We start from the raw sequence: 20,155 nt of genomic DNA, 5'->3' as shown, positions 1-20,155 counted from the left end.
CGGAGTCGAGGAGACGATCAAAGGTGTTGGATCAACAGCGTTCCGGTTGGAGAATCGCTTCAGGATAAATATCTGGCAGAGTAACAAGTTTCTCCGTTGAAAGGAGATTTACCAGATCGCAGCAGGCGCAGAAAGAGACGCTTGGAGGGATGTTCAGTTACGTCGGCTTTGGATGTCGGAGCTCCTGGAGCTAGCGGGATATTCTGCCGTGGGGGCACGAGGGCGGTCTGACAGAGCCTCGAGATGCATCTGCGCATTCACTACGGCTTCACATGTCGGAAAACATACCAGATAGCCCGAATGGGAGATTGAGGTGGAATATTAGGCCTGTCACTTTGATGCCAGATCTCAATCATTACAAAAAGAGCCCGGGTGAAACTAATTTTTGGGCGCTACGATTGTGAACGAGACAAAACTGTTGTCGAACCTCGATATTGCGTTGGGACAGACAAGAATCCAGTGATACTCTTGGAAACGCTTCGATTGAACCTTGCTACTGCGAGAAGAGAGAAAAGAAGATGGGAATACAAACGGAGCCGACACGGAGAAGATTTGTGGAGCAAAGACAACAAAATGGATAACAGAGACTTGAAACGTAGGTCAGCAGACAAACGACAATTTTACGCGCCTTCGCGGCTCTTGCGGTAATTGGCCTGGGAAAACTCAGGTCAGTATGCCCGAAATCGAATCGCACAAAGCTATTAGTAGCCTACCTCCTGTTCAACTTGAAGCGCATCGACAGACGGAGCGAGTTCGCTCAAGATCTCGTATGCCTTCTTGTGGAACTCGAGCTGAGCGGCGATCAGATCGGCAAGGTTGCGCAGAGGTTCCGGGGTATCAAGGACCTGATATGGGGAAAGGCGGGTTAATCTACGTCAACGGTCTTTTCAAGAGGTGTCTCCAGCACGGCGCTAGGTGAAAACACTCAAAACTTACATTCTTCATCACGCTCACAGCCTCCTCAGTCTGGGCAACAAACTCGTCCTCGGCTTGCTCAATCTCCTGACGGGCATCTTCGCTCAAGTTGTCCAGGTCACCGTGGGCGGCGGCCTTTTTACTGGCTTTGATAGAATCCAGCGTGAGGCGAGCATTCTCGACACTCTTGCGGGCCTTGGCTGCGAACATCAGGTTGGTGTTCAGCGTCGTGTTCCATCCAGCCAAGAAGCGCGATTGGATCTGCGCATCCTGCGCCAAACGCGCCTCGCCGACTCGCTCCTCGGCAAGAGCATATTTCTCCAGAGCAGTCGCAAGAGGATCTTCGCCATGGCTGCTCTGCGCCAAGGTCTGCGAGCCGGCGAGCGAAGCGCGCGCGATCGCGTGATTGAAGGTTTTTGGCTGGGGTTTGGCGCTTGGGGGCGCAGTGAGAGCGGCCTGAGCCTCGGCAGGAGAGCTGGCCTGCGCAAGAAGGTTGACCTTTTCGTTGATGGTGCGACCCAAGTCGTTGAAAGACTCGCGGATGTTGGGTGGGTAATCGTAGGCCTCATTAGAGTATTGCGAGCTAGGAGTGGGCGCCAGGTCCGCCCATGTCAGCGATGTCGACCCATGGTCCCAAAAAAAGAAGAGACGAGAATGGAGAGCTCCCTCCGGTTCCAAAGATACTAAGGATTGCGGGCAAAGACTCACGTCACCTGGAGCAGCTTCTGGTGAACCAGCTTGAGCGCATCCACGCGCTTCTCGAGCTCAATGTACTCATCGGGCAGTTGGGTCTTGTCCTCGACCTGACCCAGTTGCTCCTTGATCAGCTGCTGGGTGCGCTGCGCAAAGGGCGTGAAGCTCGCGCTGTCAACACGAGTAAGGGGTTAGTGTCACACGTCAGTGCAGTTCCGATTGTGATCCAGCACGGCAAGCCACGAGGGGTTGCTCCTCCGGCGTGGAGGGGAAATTCCGGTTGATGGACCTACCATCATCCACAAAGGATAGCCAGAACTCACCTAAAAGTCTTGCCGAAAGCCTGCACTCGATCCATGATTACAAGAGTGGAGGAATTTGAACAGTGGGACACAAATACCGTACAGATTAAGGAAAGCAAGAGAGGCAGATGGTCAGCTCCCGCTCCGGAGACGGGAGGACTCCCGCCGCATCGCCCCACCACCAAACACCGCCCTGATGTGGGAGACCAAAACAGTAGTGGAATAAGAAGAAGCTTGGCATTTGTATATCAACACAGATTGGAAAAGATTATGAGGAAAGAAAGGCGAAAGAAAATAATACACCAAAGAAAATACAAAGATATCCCCTGGAAAGTATAAGAGGCCGTAACGGTCGTGGTGCTCGTGTCGAGAAAGTATCTGTCGCGCTCAAGAGTGCGGAAGGGCCAGGGCGCAATTCTTTCATGTGAGAGTCGCTAGCATGGCACGCATCACACCCGCGCTAGGTTCTGAAACGAGCAAGATTGTTAGCGATGGAGCCCGAGGCTTCAAGTTTGGAAAGACGGCCAAGCCGAAAGACATACCTTTGCGCTCTGTTCGTCGCACTTCGTGAATCTCCATCTCGTTTCCCTTGTTATCGATCACATCGGTTTCTCGATCCCGAGTGACCTCGTAGCCTCCTCGTCGCTCTAATCGTAGCATTCTCGCCTCTTCTTCCAGCTCACGGACATACTGGTCAACTTCACGGTCACTGTCCCGTGGCCGGACCAGGACCATTTGTCCTGAATTGCGCGGTCGGGTCTCAATCCGCTCCTCGGCGTAGGTTCGCGGCTCAATGAGTTGAAGAGAGGTGGATGGACGAGCCTGTGTATTCACCGACACGGATCGGGGGCGTGAGACGAGTAGAGTCCGCGCTCGTGGAGTGTACTCCTCATAGTCAATTTCTTCGTATCCATGTCTGCGCGGTGAAGCTTCAATATAATGTGTATCACGGTGACGCGAGTCAACAGCCAGATGTTCGGTGGTGACCCGTTCGCGAGGAATTGCTCGCACGGGAGATCGAGACACGCGCAAATATTCAGCTGACGGCGCAGAAGTTAGCTCGAACTTCTTGACCTCTGGATCCAGGAACCATGCGGGGGAGCCCTCGTGGACGCGACTTACTTTCCACATGTTCGGCGGGCCTTCGAAATTCCTTGCTCAAACTGATAACCTCGTCGATTTGCTCTTTTGATAGGGCTTTCTGGATAACAATGACCTCGCCCTGAAGATCGTCATACCGGTGTCAGCGACCAAAAGTTGAGACTCCAGAGCTTCTTTGATTTCAACCAAGTTCAACGTACATCTTCTTTGAACGGATAGCCCAGATCTAGGATGGCATGCACATGCACCCATTTACGGGGAATACGGGTCTTGCCCTTGCGAGGGTACGGCTTTTCCTCTCGCCGCGAACGAGTGCCGCTGCTAGAGCGGCGACGATGATGGCCCATCGATGTACGTTCCCGGAACTCTCGAAACTCTTCGTCGCCGTAGAGATCTGGCTCTGCGATACGAATGTCTTCATATACTTCCCGCTCACGATAACGGCCCGGAGAGAAACGCGGCGGGTGAGGGACATGAGGCGCACGAGACGCACGAGACGCTCCTCGCGGCCGATCAGAGACCTCAAGGGTTTCCATCCTGCGGCGAGGGATTCGATCAAAAGTGTCGAGGGAGGACTGCCGCCTAACTAGTCGAGGCGGAGCAAAAGAAGGACTTTCGTCGCGACGTCGGCGGCGGTCATGCGCTACGAGGGGGCCCGAGGAGCGTACCAGATGCTCATCTTCATAGTGCCGGCCCGGAGCGCGTGCAGGGGGACCATATCGGTCTTCCTCGTGCATGCGAAACTCGAACCGTTCGTCTTCGACGTGGCGGGGTCGTTCCATGACGGCAGGGCCACGAGATTGACGACGCTCATATCGGTCGCGGGTGTCAAAGCTGCCCGCCGAGGAACGATAATCCTCGTATCGCGACATGATTCGATACTTGAGCCGTGGATCGAAGTCTTGTTGGTGATTTGGGGGGGGGGGGGGGGGGGGGGGGGGGGGGGGGGGGGGGGGGACAAAGTTGGCAGCTGAACGAAGCTGGTTACCGTGGATGATGGGACCGGCTGACTCGCGGGCCGACGGCGGGTGGGGGTGTGAGTCGAAAGAACCACGGGTGATGAGTGGAAAAGGGATGGGGGGACAGGGGAAGACGAAACCTCGATGTTCTTCGAAAGCAGAAGCTGCAGGGGGAACTGAAGGCACGGAAAACGCCTTACGAGACAGGCTGCATCTCAGCCCTGTGAGTTGTTTGATGGTTAGGCAGAAGCACGGCGGATGACGTTGGAGATCCGCTGTGAAAGTGGAGAGGGGCGGAGCAGCAGAAGTAGCTCCGCTTCCAGCCCGACAGGGACACACAGGTACCAGTACATCCGTCACATACAATCCAGGCTACAAACAAAAAGAAAACCAAAATACAAAAGGAGATGCCCAACAGCTTTCTTTTTTGTCAATGATAATGGACCTGCATAACCTGAGCCACTTCTGCTAAATGGTTCCTAGTCCCAAGGGCATGTTGGAGTATGACTAGCATGCGCCGGCGGTTCAATTCTGCCAAGTTCTGGACAGGCACACCAATGATGGCACCGTCTCACAACGCCGGGTGTTGGCATCTGGCTGCACAGCCTACAACTCCAAGGTCTGCATATCACCCTCCAAACTCAAAAGACCCATGGCGTAATGGGCGCGATCATGGGTGTCGACCGTCACAAACCGTCGCTCATCGTTGTCGTGCGCGCCAACACGGTTGAGAAGACTCAGTGCCTGCGGAGAAAAAATTGGATATGGAATCAGCCATCATTCGTGGTTCACAAGAGAAAGCTTGATGCAGACACTTACAGGGGGTCCTCGAGTCTCATCAACTTCCGCAGTGCGGTCATAGGGAGGGCCCCGGCCCTGTCTAGCGGCCAGGTCCAGGCCTTCTCACACCCACTTGCAATGGCCTCGGAGGTCTTCCAGCCTGTCAGTCGAGAGATGTCTCGCAGTTTGGCAATGGTCCATCCACGTTGTGCAGGGTCCATGTACTGTACACCAGCAAAGAAGATGGGCACTGTCATCTCGGTGAGCGAGGAACCGAGTGTGGGACTCAAGCTGCCAGCTTGGAGGTTATACCGCTGTGGGTAGTATATACCACCCGTGATTCGCCCGATGATTTGAGCATACTCGGCTGTGGTCGCTGCAGCCACTCCAGCGGCCATCATCATAGCTGGAGGCATGGACGGGTGAAGTCGATAGAGGAGAATGCGGGCTGCGTAGTAAAACCCCCAAATGACCGCAACGGTATGGGTGCGATACTGTAACGCAGGACCAAAGGGCGTGGGGATGGACTGTGTGACATCAGCCGGAAGAGGCTCAAAGTGGCGCCCGAATGCGTCGACAAGCGTGTCCATGGCTGATAAGATCTCCTCCCATTCTTGTTCCGCTTCTGTGTATGTGACGTCCTGGCTATGGTCGTCTTCCTGGGGAGATGATCGACGATCGCGAGCGCCGTCCACAAATCCAGATGGCAGCCGTGTTGGGCCTTGGGGTGGGACCATGCCATACATGGGGGGCGAATCTGATTCAGGAGGACTGGAGCGCTGGCTAGTCGACGATCCTGTAGGTGTTGGTCCTCCCGGAGGGCCACGAGGTGGAGGCGCTCCCTTCATGGAATTGGGATTCCCACCGGCAAAGCGACCCATGAATTTGAACATGCCCGGGGTTGGTCTCCATTCCGTTCCAGCTGCACGGAGGGCTCGGATCTTGCGTTTACGATCACGGTAACCGAAGTCCGTAACCCGTGCGAGCAACAGCCAGAGATGGTCCGCGGATCCATAGATAGCATCGATTCGGCCGACACCTGCTCGCGGCGGACACTGGCACTGCCTGTCATAGGGCATACTAGCAAATCGACCAAATTAGCTCAATGAATCTTGACCTTTTAAAGATCGGAACGATCGGCTGAGAAGTGGTTGGTACTGACAATAGTTTCTCTCCACTGATAAAGCTGTGGAAGACATCCTGCTTCGTGAACCACCAGTAGAGATCGCACTGTATCCGGAAGCTCTCAATTTCCTTACGAGTGAAATTTTTCTTGGCCCGGCGCCGTTGACCAATGTCCACATGCCCAAAATCATCGAAGTTGACTGCTCTGCCCAGAATTGTCCCAATGAGCCCTTCATCCACACTGTCTTCTTTTTCCGCGAAGGGGTCATCTTCACTTGATTCGGAACCAAAGCTGTGATGATACATCATAGAATTCGACCATCCCATCTGCTGCCTTTGTGCACGAATCTCTCGCCGATATGCGCGGAGGTCGCGTGTGGTCCCAGCAAAGTCAACTTCTTTGATCAGCTGAGCTGCACCGGCAACGTGGCTGTTCCATTTGGAGTGGTCTGCGGAAATGACTTCGTAATATGCAAGAAGTTGGGTGGCCGCCAGCGTCCCAATTTGTTTACGTCGGAGAGGCAGACCCACCGCTCGACCGATGCGCTTGAGAGCGTAATGGTAGTGTTTCAAGGACACTGTAGTAGATGTGCCTTGCAAATATGCGATGTGCAAGCTGCTCACGGCGAGAACAGCCTGTAGTAGTTCTGGATTTTCTAATGCTTTGAGAGGTAAGGTATACGTCCAGAGGCCCTGCTGAGCTGGAGGAACCGGACCTCCCAAAGCAATGGAAGAATCCGTTGGATGACGTTCAAATATTGATAATGACGGCCCAGTTGAGTGGATAAAGTGAGCGAAAATGCGGGCAGTTGTGGGGTTGTTAAGAGGACTAGAACCAAGACTCGGTGTATACGAGGCGAGAATGTTCGGCTCGTTTAGATGAGCTGTGAATGATCGGAATCGGCTTTCGTCATTGTTGGCCGACGCCATGATCAAGCTGAGTTGATTATAACCTTCCACTTGACTTGGTCCTGCCATCTCATCGTCGGAGTCTACGTCGAAGTAGTCATCATTCTCATCTTCGACGTAGACGATTTGCGGCTGATATTGCTGATTTTGATGATCAAGTGTGTCAACATGCGAGGAACCTTGCCCAAATTGGGCTGAATACTGATATCCAGCCGCAAGGGGCTGGTCGGACTGCAAGACAGGCAGGATCAGTCACCAGAACAGATGATATGATGTGCATAAGCGCTACAATGACATGACATACCTGAGGGATGGGCGGAACCTCCAATGCTGTTGGATTTTCAGTATCCCAGAGGACCGGCATTCCACCGTTGAAGCCGATCCCTTGACTCAGTTGCTCATTGGTCCAGTAGACGATGGACTGAGAATGTTGCGAGAGCGGCCCCCCAGAGTAAGGCGATTCATCCAACCCAACTCGATGAGTCTGTAACTCATGCTGGACTGCCTCCGAAGTAGCAGCGATTTGTCCCAGCGGAGGGGGCAGGGCTTGGGATGAAAGTGAATGGTCTGAGGGCATTGGTCTCCGTGTAGGCTGGGCAGGCCATTCTGGAGGGGGCGCCTGTCTCGTAGGAGGCGGATAACAGAACTGATGCGCATCCGAATTTTGCTTTTCTACTGTCGACGGCGCAGCTTCGTATGGCTGAGACATGTAATATCCCGCAGCTGCTGGGTCAATAGGTCGAGGAGCCAGCATCGGGTGCTGCGCCGCCGCCGCGGCATGTTGCGCTGTTGCGCCAGTCCAGCCATTGTACGTAGGAACTGGCCCTTGTTGTTGTTGTTGTTGCTGCTGCTGTTGCAACTGACCTTGACCTGGCAAAGCGCCATAAGATCCGATGAGCCCGAGTGGATTCTTGAAGATCACTCGCCGCGCGTAACCTTCACAGATGCGCTTGGCTTTGACACAATTGCTGCACGTGGGTTTCTCTTCTCCACACTTAATTCGACGTTTTCGACAAGCTGTTGACGCAGTCAATCCAATTGAGTCCGTATGACTTGATGAAAATTTCTTTCCCCGACCACGACTTCTCGACTTTCTACGTACTTAAGCAACCTGTCTTGGTACGTCTCTTCGGACCCTTACGAGCGCCAGATTGTTTCTCAGCGTGCTGCTCCGTCGGCTGGGGTTTGTCGATGGAGCCGATCGCCGACGATGCCGGTCCCGCCTCCAGGTCGCCTGACATGACGAGATTATGAGCGAGTCACAACTGAAAACGCCGGAATTAGTGAGCTTCAAGAAGACTTTCCATGCGGGAGCATGGCGGAGGTGGGCAGGAAATTGAGAGTCCGGAGGGGCAGAGATCTCCAGGAGGCGACTGAAGGAGTTCCGCATCCGCACTCCGGTGATGGTGCCGTCGGTGATCTGCTACATTACCTACCGTGCAAATGACGATCAACCTCTCGAACAAGAAAATAGGCCGAAGATGCGTCAATTATGTTCACTGCCTCTTTCAGCAGTGGAGGAATCGTCAACACACCGCTATGGATAACGGGATCTTCAGATTTCGCCGGCAGTGATTGGCGTGTGTGACGAGGGTGGGTGTCTTGACACAGTTGACGCCTGGAACTCGAACCACCAGCATCAACCAGAGAGACTGCAGTTACAACAATCCGACTCATTTTTAGCCTGGTTTATCCTACTGCACTCAATTCACTGTCGAGTCACTTCAAACTTACGGTACTCATTGACGCCTTACCTGCAATCGATGGGCTTAGCTTTTGCAGCCTCCAAGCAGCACCTGCATGCTCGTTGATTCCACCGAGGCCGAGAAATAGATCCCGATGTTGTTTTAAAGTTTTTTGATTACTGACGGTGCGCGCCGCACACAATGTCTTGTCACGAGTGCAAGCAGCTCGAATCGCAGATTTTGCCGTATTCTTGCGCACCTGGGTCTTTTTGGTGTTCACTGCAGATCAAAGGACTGATGAAATCTACCACTGTTGCAGATCGAGATTTGGACGCTGGTCGAAATCAAATGGGTCGGTTGCCAGGCATCCGTCGAATCACGAGATTCAATATGTTGATGCCTGATATCTGAGGAATAAGTGCTCCCGAGTGGTCTGCACGTTTTGTAAGTATTCGGATGTTGACTTATCATCACATGATATGATTTTTTTCCCACCCAGATAATGTATCGACAGTAAGATCCATACCGAATTTACCAGCGGTAACAATGCGGAGATCGGTGAAATTTTGCTAAAATTATTTTTTTTTCCGGTCGAGGCTCATGCGCACTTGATCATAACTGTTCAATCAGCTTCGCATTCTCAACACCACTTACCTGCCAAGTGCGATCCCACCGGTTTACTCTCGAGATTTCACTTCGGTGTGATTGTTGTCCACCATGTTCGCTGTTCCTGGATGGTCGGTGGAGAGCTCTGCGTTGAAGCAGCAGTCTCAAGCCGGACAGGCAAAAACCGACTCGCAATCTAGCAATGACAGCGCTACCCCTAATGGCAAGAACAAGGATAAGAAGCGCAAGCGCGACAACGTGACTTCGGGCAATGTCACTGAGATGTACCGCAAGCACATCGAGGGACAATCGGAAAAGCCATGGAAGAAAAAGAAGCAAGAGCGCGAGAACGCTACTGCTGCCCCCGCCGCCGCCGCTAGCCAACCTGCCGCATCACCCAAAGTCGAGAAGACGGGCGAAGTAAAGGACGCGACTGCGGACGCTGTCAACCAGGAAGAGGGACAAGCAAAGAAGAGCAAGAGACAAAGGAAGAACAAGAAGAACAAAGACAGTGAGACTTCAGCAGGAAAAGATGAGACAAACGGCACCACGTCTACTGAAAATGTTTCCTCTGTGAAGAGTGCCCTCGTGGCCCCTCCTCCGACCACTGCGACGTTGACGCCCTTGCAACAGGCGATGCGGCAGAAGCTGATCTCCTCCCGGTTCCGCCACTTGAACGAAACACTGTATACGACCGATTCGTCAAAAGCTGTCGAGCTGTTCAATGCCAACCCGGAGCTATTCGATGAGTACCATGCCGGTTTCTCTCGTCAAGTTAAGGAGTCCTGGCCATCTAATCCGGTTGATGGGTACATCCAGGCTGTTCGTCGTCGTGGCGCCGTCCCTGTGCCTAAGCGAGGCAAGCCTCTTCCCAACAAGGCTCTGCCCTTGCCTCGCCGACCCAACGGGGTCTGCAACATTGCCGATCTTGGCTGCGGTGATGCCGCTATTGCCCGCAATTTGACGCCCTCTGCAAAGAAGCTCAATTTGAAGCTGAACAGTTATGACCTTCAGGCACCTCATCCGCTGATCACCAAGGCCGATATCTCCAAGCTTCCCGTAGAGGATGGCTCAATGGACGTGGCAATATTCTGTTTGAGTCTGATGGGCACAAACTGGGTCTCCTTCGTCGAGGAAGCTTGGCGGGTCCTGCGCAGTGACGGCAAGGGCGAGTGTTGGGTCAGTGAAGTGAAGAGTCGTTTCGGCAAAGTCAACCGCAAGAAATCCATGATCGGCGCGCAGAAGCCCCTCAGCAAGACACAGCAGAAGAAGCAGAAGAAGAGCAAGAAGGGCGACGAGGAGGACATTGACGAGGAGGACATCTTTGCTGAAGACGCTCGCCCCGCTGCCGACGATGATGAGACTGACATCTCCGCTTTTGTCGAGGTCTTCCGTACTCGCGGCTTCGTTTTACGACCAGAGTCAGTCGACAAGTCCAATAAGATGTTCGTCAAGATGGAGTTTGTGAAACAAGGTGGCGCGCCCATCAAGGGAAAGCATGCGAGCGGACTGAGTGCTCCTGCTCCTGGCTCAAAGAAGCGATTTGTCGATCGTCAGCCGGCGTCTGATAATGGAATGACTCCGGAGCAGGAAGCCCAGGTGCTGAAACCATGCGTGTACAAGATCCGGTAATCTCCTGGCTCATATGTCGGGTTATGGGGGCGGTTTATACTAGTGATCGCTTTATACGGATAACGTTAAAAGGCTCTTTGAAGCGGGAGGAGCACACCACAGATTATTCTATGACAACCTACATCTTGATCCTTATGAAGCTCACTATACTATGTTGACCTGTAGTGCATGAAATGTCGTTCATGAAAGTAAGGAGTCCTTGGTGATACTATTGAACCATTCAAGTTATATATTAGATAAGGCCTTACGCTCCCTATGGTTCAATTAAATTGCATGTTCAACAATCAGAATCCATCCCGTCGCTATCCACAAATTATTCTCCGAAAAGACCTAATCCCCTTGAAAGAAGCTCAATCGACGTAAGATCCGTCCACTCTGCGTCACACTCTTCTTCCACATTATCATCCTCGGCAGACTGAATCGCCCTTTGTGGCTCACTGAGCATGGTCAAGGGCGAATCGGCTGCTCGCTGGCATTCCGTCTGAAAGAACGACATGGCAGGATCAGGTGAATCAAAGCTGGGCCCGAGGAATTCGAAAGCCAATTGCCCCGTCGCCATTGAAGCGTCCATCATCCCGGAAATCTTGAAGTATAGCTCCGGCTCCAGTTTAAGAAGGTACAGACAGTCCTTGCCGGGAAATACCCTCTCCTTGCGAGCGAGATCGGCGAGTTGTGGTTTAATAGGGGACAAGGATACTTCAAAGAGTCGGACAATTCGGTTGACCCAGACGCTGACGTGGGCGACGTCGTACCGCAGGCCAAATTGGCGATTGAGTTCCATGTAGTTACGGAGAACTAGCTCCTGGCGGCGGCGGGTCACAGCGTCGTCTGAGAGGCGAAAGTTCAAATTGAGTACCATCTGGGGCAGTGCTGTGTATGCCACCGCACTGATTGGAAGATGGCTGGCGGTTCCATCGGCCACGAATTTCTTGACCACGTCATGGATTGCCGAAACCGCGTCCATGAGGTCTGGCCAATCTTCTGGTCTTTGGTTGCGATGAATTCGAAGGGAGATGTATTGGTAGAGCGCAAGACGTGCGGACCTGTGGTTGGGAGAGAGAGAGAGAGAAATCAGTCTTCAAGGTCAGGGCTCACGTTGGCAGCGGCGTCGATCTCACTCGAAATACAAAGCAGTAAGCTGCTTAAAGAAAGCTACAGATTTGTGAATTCTGTAATCGTCGGGAGATGGTCGAAGCATTTGATATGTCTGCCAATAGCCCAGTCGGGCTTGAATATCGTCTATCGAGGCGATGCTCGCCGTTTGACTCGCATGGCAATCTGGATACGGATCCAAAGGATACAACGTATCAATGAGATTGGTCAATGACGCAACAAGCTGGCACAGACTGGTTAGAATCCGGCAAAGCACTCGTTTCGTGTCGGCATCGTAGACTTTGGACGCCTCAATCTCGTCCGACAGATCATCGGCCTGTAACGGTTCTCGGGCCATGGCATCAAATTGGCTCGGCGCGATTTGGAGCGACCTGCGCATGCCCAAAGAAATAACCCTGTCCCGAATGATAATGCACCACCAGAGACGCTTCAAATCTGACCGCTTATACTTCGCTTTAGGCGGACAACGGTAGTACACGTGAGCATTGGCCAGTCGAGCTTGCTGAATTGCGAGTCCAAGCCAGGTGCTGTTACTGAGGTGGTCCGTCCCCGAACTCTGATAGGTCAACAGGGTCAAGGCCTGCGAAATACGAAGAGGATCATCTTCCACGCCAAAGTCGTACAGAAGCTGATCGTCGGTACGTCAGAGAGATATGCTTGGGGCCCATGCGTGCGCTGCACATACCTTTGCCCGTCGATAAAAGGAATTGCGCATCTCCAGGATCGATGTGGCCCCCCATGTTTTTGCGTCGTCGAGGGAGATGTACTGAAAAAAGTGAGGTCTCAGCTAAATGCATTCATTGTAGCTTCCAAATTGGCAAGCCAAGTGGTAACTTACACTGCAAGCAGCGAAGATCATCGCCTGGAATACCAATAGAGAGAATGAAGACTCGGACGACATCTGGTCACCGATCAAGGCCCAGAATTCTGCTTCGTTGAGAATGGGCAAACACGGATGCACATAGAGAAAGTACCGCGAGACCAATGTCTCAAGAATGATTCCAGCAGGGACATGGAGGCTCTTCTGCGACTCGAGAAATGATTGATCGGCCGCATTCAAGTAACGGAGTCTCGGAGCTCGTAGATAGGAGTGACAGGTGAAATGAACATCTCGACTTGGCGAGATCGAATTATAGTCTGTCACACGAGATGGAGTTAGGTATCAAGGCCAGGATTTGCGGGGATGTCCCTCTGAAGGCGCCTGAGGAACTGGAACGCACATGACGTAACTCCAAAGAGCACTTCTGTGAGTTGTACTTCACGATGGCGAGGGACCGTCGTCGAGGCTCCGAAGATACTCATTCCATTCAGATCACATGTCTCCGGTTGAGACACATCCTGAATACGGGTCTCTGTCGCCCCGAAGTCACACTCTCTTTTGGTTCGCTCAGGCTTGAGCCGTGGAGAACCGGAAGTCTCGGCTTGCGAGCTCATGCCTTGTACTCGCCGGCGCAGCTTGGGCCGAGTGGTACAAGGTAGGCCATCGAGTTGACAGTTGGTGCATGGTGGACCTTTGAAAGCCAATGTACATCGCACCTTGCGAGACCGGCAATGAAGGCAGGCAATCCGAGCTCTCGATGGGTGTCCGTTCAATCGTCTGGTCGCGCGTATGTCCATTGATCGACTGGAGAAAACCGATAATAGCTGAGAAACTGGACGCTAAGGGGGGGGGGGGGGGGGGATCGATCCCAGGCGATGGTGTTTTGGGGGGTAGGAATGTCGAGGAAATTGTGACAGGAGATGCCCCATCTCCCCGGATTTTGGGCCTGGCTGTGGAGGCGGATTTTCTGACAAATACTGGACCCTGATCGTCCACCGGGTGTATCTCAAACAGCATTCGTGAGTTCCGAGATTCCGAGTCTGTGCGTGATGGTTTTATCCCGTGGACATGGACGCTTTACCCCGCATTCGATATCATTACCCTCGAAGACTTGCCAATGCTGCTGCCGTCCAGTCCCGGTGATGTACCGCAGAGGTAGTGTCCTGGAGACTCATCTTGGTAGAACCACGGTTCGATCACAAGTCTGTGTTTCAGCCATGTCACAAACAAGCCGATTCAAGTGCTCCTTCAAGAATGAAGCTAATCGAAAGTATTGTGATTCAGTGTGTAATGAGTGAACATCATTCATCCAGCTAAGCCAGCATTGAGTTCTTTCAAGGCCGCTTGAAGATCGGCGTGTAGTAATTTACCAAGCAATTAGATACTCGTATGCACACAAAATATAGTACATCCATTACTGCCATGGATGGAGTCCCGTCTTGGGCCGATCCTAGGTCGGGTTTTACTGAAGAGGGTGATCACTCAGATCACCCGTTTTCACCTGAGGATCAACAATATGAATACATCCCATCCATCAATGTAAAAGGCCTCCATCCCCGTGTACAAGGTAGACCTGGCGGAGCGCGGCTAAAAACACCTGAAGAGTCCATCAACTGGACCCGTTGACTTGATACACATTCCGCCGTCGAGTGGGAGCTCGCTACCGCCCAGCCAGCGGATACTAGTAGGACTTGATATTTCAGAGCCATTGACTGGTGTTTCCACTCATCTCACTGCATTGCAGTGTAACAAACCACAGCCTGAGAGCAGCCTCGGGCATGTCCAAAGGTTGGGACTTGGGAGAGAGATCAATATATGGGATCTCGCAAATAGCACCGCCCAAAATCCTGCCGAATAGCCACTATGGAAACCTGCCCCGTGTATTAGGTAGTGAGAATCATGTGGTGGCGCCAGCAGATTATACAGGCTACAGGAATTTCTACAAGCCCGCTGCCAAGAGCCCGGACCTATGCTTTCGGTATTTAGTGATGGCAGTCTTCCAGGTGCCAAGGATGCAAGGTTACTCTTGGGTACACCTGTCAGTCGTCCACCTGGTCGCGAGAGCGTCTCTAGTTGAATTCAAGTCCTTCCCCTTCACACAAGTGTGCTGCCTCAACCGGTCTACGAGAGGAACAGATCAGGTCCCCTCAATAATCGACCAACCTTCTTGAAAACCAGATCGAAATATTAGCAGAGCAGGGCCAACTTACAACAGTTACAATTGGAACGCGGTGGAACAAGAAAAGCAATACGTGATCCTCAGCTGGTCTGGACGCTGGTGCGAAAAGCCTCGTCCCTTTCAAATTCTAGAGAGGTTATCTTCAAGACACTCGTTCAACGTGCCATTTATTGGTTTCCACCCAGTTGTGCCACAGCGCGGCCCATCTCCTCATCATTGTAGATCCGGAAACCTTTCTCCTTTGTCACACTCGCCAGTTGCACATTCTTCGCATCCAGCTTCTCTTCCATCACCTGCTTCAATGTCTTCAGGACCAATGATTCAGCTTCGGCCAATGTCAGGGACCGGTGATATTCGTTCTGTAGTTCGGCCTGGGCGCCTTCACTTCCCGAGCCGATCGCTTTGGCATCGTAACGGTAAAAAGTACCCGAGGGTTCCGCGTGGTATCTATGATAGCCAAATTGTCAGATTAGCGGTTGGGGGTGGATTATCGGGGGAGGGGGACGATTCCACGTACAGCTGAGGCCCATCCTCGTCGTATCCGGCGATCAGCAGGGCAACGCCGAATGGCCGACTCATCACGCTCCCCTCATCATCGCCACTCTCTCCAAAGCGGAGAGCCAAGTCACAAATAGCCTGAGTTGTGCTCTCAACGCGGAGAGGCTCGGCATAGTGGAAGGCGTGATTTTGACATTCGACCCGGGCGTGTTCAACAAGATTGCGGGCGTCAGCTTGAAGACCAGACATGGCGCAGCCAATGTGCTGATCAATTTCCACAATCTTTTCAACGGATGATGCCTCCAAGAGTGTTGATGTGACACGCTTCTCAACACCGAGAATAACGCCCTCCGACGTGGCAACCTAAAACTTTATATCAGAAAGGTGAACTACACGCGTGCTCGCCTGATGCAGACTGGAGTGAAAAGCATCTATTGTCATGGGTATCGTTTGAGCAAGAGGAGAGGATGGACGTACACCGATCGCCGTAGAACCTAGCTTGATAGCTTCGAGAGAGTATTCGACCTGGAACAAACGACCTTCGGGGGAGAAAGTGCTATTGAGATTGTGCCATGAGCATTAAATAACGTAATGAATGGCTTTGCAGAATAAGTTCGGAATATTGCATACTTGATACCACGGTCTATCCGGAACTGTCAGTAATCTCGGTGTATGCTGGGGGGGGGATGACGGAGCTTACCATATTCTGAGCGTGCAATGAACATTGTGGGCGGTCGCTGTTACAAACACAGAAACAGTTATATGAGGTAAGAGGAGTCGGATCACCAAGACGAAGGGGACCAATTTGATGAGAGCGAGGAGCAAAGATGGGGGTTCAAGGAATAAGGCGATGGAAGATGTGAGCTCGCGCTCGGCGGGAAGCTCTCGCAGTTACGCAAGTTGCGTGCCTGGTCGGCGTGCGAGCCTAAGGCTGCCAGGCATCCATGATCAATAAAGCTGCCCCAAACCCCCGCCGCAAGATGGCTGGCGCGCTTGTCAAGAGGCGGGTTCAATAGTTGCGCCTCGCTCGCCTGATCTCCCCGAATTTCTTTCTCCTAGAATCGAAAACACAGTACTGCCAGCAGTTCATGATACTTGAGTCGTCCGAGCAAGGACTATGTCCGCCAATGACCGTCGTACGAGCTACATGAGCGCTCCGCGACCCCGCGCTGTCTCCAATCGCGTCGGCGCTGATAGGCCTGGTCGCGGCGCCGCGTCGCCGCAACCGCCAGAGATGATGGATTCTCTGCGCACCAGCACTACGAGCCCGAAACAACGATCTCTTCGAGGGCCAAAGCTAGTTGGCGATACGCGTGCGGAGCGAAATGTGACATCAGCGCGGGAAAAGACTGCGCGGAGGAATCCGATCAAAGAAGGCCCCAGCACTGCAAGTCGCGGAGGATGGGAAAAGCCCAGATCCCAAAAGCCAAAGGTGGCCGATGGAGTGAGCAGCTCGTTTGGAAGCAAAGATGCACAGAGCTCACCGGGAGGTTCGTGCTCGTCCCCCGTCCGCGCGCCTAATGTGCGGGATGGTATAGAGCTTCAAGGTGGCACATGTGCTGACTCTCTGCCTTCTCTAGTGTCATGGAATCCTATTGCTTCTTTGATTCCACATTCGACAGCTCCGCTCGCCTGTCGGGTCTCAACGCCTCCGTTAGCATCCACTGCGCCGCCGTCGCTCCTCCCTCGGCCCTTTCAAGATCTCTCGTCCCATGACCAGGAGGCTGCTCTTTTGGAGGATCTTCTCTTCGTTTTCATGGGTTACGAGGGCCAATACATTCACTACCATAGCTCATACGATCCAACCTCGGAAAAAGACCGCTTGACTGGACCCGTGTTCCAAGTCGCAGGAGGGTTAGATCCGACACTGCGCGATCTCACCCAGTCAATGCTGAAGATGGCCACACACTTCAGCGCCCTGGAAGCCTTTGTGGAAATTCAGAGCCGAGCAGAGTATGGTGCTGTTTGTCACGCGCTGTGCGCGTCCATTCGCAAAATCCTGAAGGACTATCTCATTTTGATTGCCCAACTGGAGGGTCAACTATTAAATAATCCGAATTTCACGTTGCATCAACTTCATCTTCATACAATGTCGACAAGCCAGTGCTTTGTGCAGCTGTATTCCATCGGGCAAGACCTTCTGAGAAAGAACGGTCTGCTGGACGCAGACGAGCTTGACGAGACCATCGACGATTTTGATGATGTGGACAATATTCTTGAACAACTCAAAGAGGGAGGCGATCTCGTACCGGGATCGACCAGAAAGGTTTGCAAAGGCGGCAACGTGCTGAGGCTCTTGACGGAGCGACTAGCAACATTTTCGGGTGATCCTACAACGAAGACCCTCATCCAAACATTATTACGAGATGCCAGCCGACCGTACATGAACATGCTGAATGAGTGGCTTCATCACGGGGGCATCAAAGACCCGCATGCGGAGTTCCTGGTCAAGGAACAAAAGTGGATCAAAAGGGAGAAGCTGGAGGAGGACTATACTGATGAGTATTGGGAGAAGCGGTATACGATCCGTGATGACGAGGTGCCTCCCCAGTTGGAAGGCGTCAAAGACCGGGTTCTTTTAGCCGGCAAATACTTGAATGTGGTACGAGAATGCGGTGGAGTCGATGTTAGCAAGGCGGTCCAAGATGTCCCCAAAACGCTGGACGACCCTCGTTTTTTGGAAAACGTCAACGCAGCCTATACGCACGCCAACGCCTCCTTGCTAAATCTTCTGCTTACGAAGAACTCTCTGACGACTCGATTCCGCTCTCTCAAACACTACTTTTTCCTCGATCGGTCCGACTTCTTCTCGTACTTCCTCGAGCTGGGCGCGTCAGAATTGCGCAAAAATGTGAACGTGGTCAACGAGAGCAAGCTCCAGTCATTGCTGGATCTTGTTCTACGGCAGCCTGGGAGCATTGCCGCTCAGGATCCTTTCAAAGAAGATGTGAAGGTCCGAATGAACAAAGTCGATCTGACCAAATGGTTGATGCAAGTAGTCAGTGTCTCTGGGATCGATCAGGATCACCCGGAGGCTGCTTTTGAGAAACAACAAGCGGCCTCTTCCCACGCCTCTGATGATGATAACAGCATCACGGGCTTCAGCGGTCTTGAGCTGGACTACTCCGTACCCTTCCCGCTTTCCCTCGTCATCAGTCGCAAGACCGTTCTTCGCTATCAGTTGATCTTCCGTCATTTGCTTTCCCTGCGACATGTCGAGACGTTACTTGTGACGTCCTGGGCGGATCAGAACAAAGTTGCTAGCTGGCGACATCGATCCAGCGATCGCCGACTTGAGCTGTGGAAGCGACGGGCGTGGAATCTCCGAGCCAAAATGCTGGTTTTCGTGCAACACCTGTTATACTTCTGTACTGCCGAAGTCATCGAGCCGAATTGGGTGGCTCTGATGGATCGAGTCAGTGGAGCTGATGCTGATGGCTCCGAAGTGACCGTCAACGGGTCAAAACAAGTGAATCGAACAGTCGATGAGTTGATGCAAGATCACGTGGATTTCCTGGATACCTGCCTTAAGGAATGCATGCTCACCCAGGCCAAGCTGCTGAAGGTATGTTTGGCAGTTCCAATACGTTGTCAATTCCACGGTGCCATTGCCCTTTGCTGACGTCGTTCTGGTAACTCTTTTAGATTCATTCCAAGCTTATGACCTGCTGCACAATGTTTGGTCAATGGACTGCCTCGTCACTCTCGCGTGCTCTGGTCTCGGCCGATCCAGACTTGGCGGGAGACAAGACCGGTGCGCCTGATGCCCGCGCGTACGATCCATCCCGTATCGTGAAGCTCGAGGAGACCCTCAAGCGTTACGAGGACCACTTCAACCGCCATCTCCGTATTCTTATGGACAGGTCAGTCGAGTCTTTCCCCAGCGTCATTCGACGAAGGAGACATGGGCCAACGCTGACAACTCTTTCAGTTTGAACTACTTCGCCGCAACCGAGAGCGTGGTGCTCCTGAAGCTGGCTCATTCTCTCAGTTCCATCAGTAAGGAGGACTGAAGCCTACGAGAGATTTTTCTCTCGAAAGCAACTCAGAATGCCCTCCCACCCCCCCCAATCTGCTTGCAACGGGCAAACAGAGCGCACCAGATTTTGGGTTGGATGCACGCGACAAGCCCCGCCACAGCTTTTCTCCATCGTAGTCGCGCTCGTGGTTCTGCGTCGGGCTCGGATCGGGAGAAGACTTGATGAGCTTTGCTCCTCACTGTCTTCCCCTGCCAGTAACGTCTGGGTATGCTGGACTTTCTTCTACGTCTATGGGAAATCCCCCGACAAGGCGCTGTGTTCCCCTTCCTCTAGCCCTCCTTCACGCTACACCCGTCCAGGGAAAACCCGGTCAGCTCTCTGCATGAAGTGGAGCATGCAAGCTCTGGGTGCCCGGTGGATCTCAGGAGAATCCCTGGGTGATCGCGATCAGACGATGCGAGGCGAGTCGGTGCTTTGTTTCACCTTTCAGATCAGACCAACAGACTGCGCCCACCAGTCGGAGTAGAATCATCGGTAATGGAAGAAAGAATCTCGAGTTGACTTGGAAAATTATTGAAATCAAACACGTAATTGTTGCTGGACGAAAAGCCATTGAACGAACCAGATGTACACGATATCACCTAAGAACAAGCTGAAATGGCGAAGAAATGCGGAGCCTGGCGTGGCTTGCGTCCATCACGGGACAACACGGGACCACCGACAGCGCGTCTAAACCGCCGAGATGGTTCGCTCCGCCTGTCTCACTTGCTACCAATAGCCCAAGTCGTCCATGCCTTTCCTTTCATTATTGGCATGGTCAGACCATCCTATTCCCGAATATCAGCCACTGGACGCCCG

At 52.8% G+C, this 20,155-nt stretch overlaps 6 protein-coding genes across 6 annotated transcripts; 2 read left to right on the top strand and 4 right to left on the bottom strand.

Moving 5' to 3' along the window:
• Positions 1 to 620: 620 nt before the first annotated feature.
• POX_e07155 (uncharacterized protein) lies at positions 621 to 1,966 on the bottom strand (the record flags this gene model as incomplete). Its single annotated transcript, XM_050115964.1, has 5 exons — positions 621 to 653; positions 714 to 845; positions 937 to 1,498; positions 1,624 to 1,779; positions 1,932 to 1,966. The coding sequence occupies 5 exons, from the start codon at positions 1,964 to 1,966 to the stop codon at positions 621 to 623; spliced, it is 918 nt and encodes a 305-aa protein (XP_049968424.1).
• Positions 1,967 to 2,330: 364 nt separating this feature from the next.
• POX_e07154 (uncharacterized protein) lies at positions 2,331 to 8,025 on the bottom strand (the record flags this gene model as incomplete). The annotated part of the gene is made up of 9 exons (XM_050115963.1): positions 2,331 to 2,377; positions 2,453 to 2,950; positions 3,033 to 3,132; positions 3,212 to 4,178; positions 4,581 to 4,706; positions 4,790 to 5,830; positions 5,913 to 7,015; positions 7,089 to 7,801; positions 7,887 to 8,025. 9 exons carry the CDS (start codon positions 8,023 to 8,025, stop codon positions 2,331 to 2,333), a joined length of 4,734 nt encoding a protein of 1,577 aa, XP_049968423.1.
• A 1,161-nt stretch (positions 8,026 to 9,186) lies between these two features.
• On the top strand, positions 9,187 to 10,707 carry POX_e07153 (uncharacterized protein; the record flags this gene model as incomplete). Its single annotated transcript, XM_050115962.1, has 1 exon — positions 9,187 to 10,707. The coding sequence occupies one exon, from the start codon at positions 9,187 to 9,189 to the stop codon at positions 10,705 to 10,707; it is 1,521 nt and encodes a 506-aa protein (XP_049968422.1).
• Positions 10,708 to 11,020: 313 nt separating this feature from the next.
• Positions 11,021 to 13,254, bottom strand: POX_e07152 (uncharacterized protein; the record flags this gene model as incomplete). Its single annotated transcript, XM_050115961.1, has 5 exons — positions 11,021 to 11,750; positions 11,826 to 12,448; positions 12,506 to 12,586; positions 12,659 to 12,957; positions 13,041 to 13,254. 5 exons carry the CDS (start codon positions 13,252 to 13,254, stop codon positions 11,021 to 11,023), a joined length of 1,947 nt encoding a protein of 648 aa, XP_049968421.1.
• Positions 13,255 to 14,986: 1,732 nt separating this feature from the next.
• POX_e07151 (putative proteasome subunit alpha) lies at positions 14,987 to 16,042 on the bottom strand (the record flags this gene model as incomplete). The annotated part of the gene is made up of 5 exons (XM_050115960.1): positions 14,987 to 15,266; positions 15,337 to 15,680; positions 15,795 to 15,873; positions 15,948 to 15,960; positions 16,018 to 16,042. 5 exons carry the CDS (start codon positions 16,040 to 16,042, stop codon positions 14,987 to 14,989), a joined length of 741 nt encoding a protein of 246 aa, XP_049968420.1.
• Positions 16,043 to 16,434: 392 nt separating this feature from the next.
• POX_e07150 (Spindle pole body component alp4) lies at positions 16,435 to 19,823 on the top strand (the record flags this gene model as incomplete). The annotated part of the gene is made up of 4 exons (XM_050115959.1): positions 16,435 to 18,882; positions 18,963 to 19,180; positions 19,249 to 19,316; positions 19,411 to 19,823. 4 exons carry the CDS (start codon positions 16,435 to 16,437, stop codon positions 19,821 to 19,823), a joined length of 3,147 nt encoding a protein of 1,048 aa, XP_049968419.1.
• Positions 19,824 to 20,155: the final 332 nt, after the last annotated feature.

This window comes from Penicillium oxalicum, chromosome V (genome assembly GCF_001723175.1).
Source record: "Penicillium oxalicum strain HP7-1 chromosome V, whole genome shotgun sequence".
Classification (NCBI taxonomy): Eukaryota; Fungi; Ascomycota; class Eurotiomycetes; order Eurotiales; family Aspergillaceae; genus Penicillium; species Penicillium oxalicum.
Note: the sequence above shows the minus strand (reverse complement) of the source record. Positions and strands in the feature narration are given on the sequence as shown.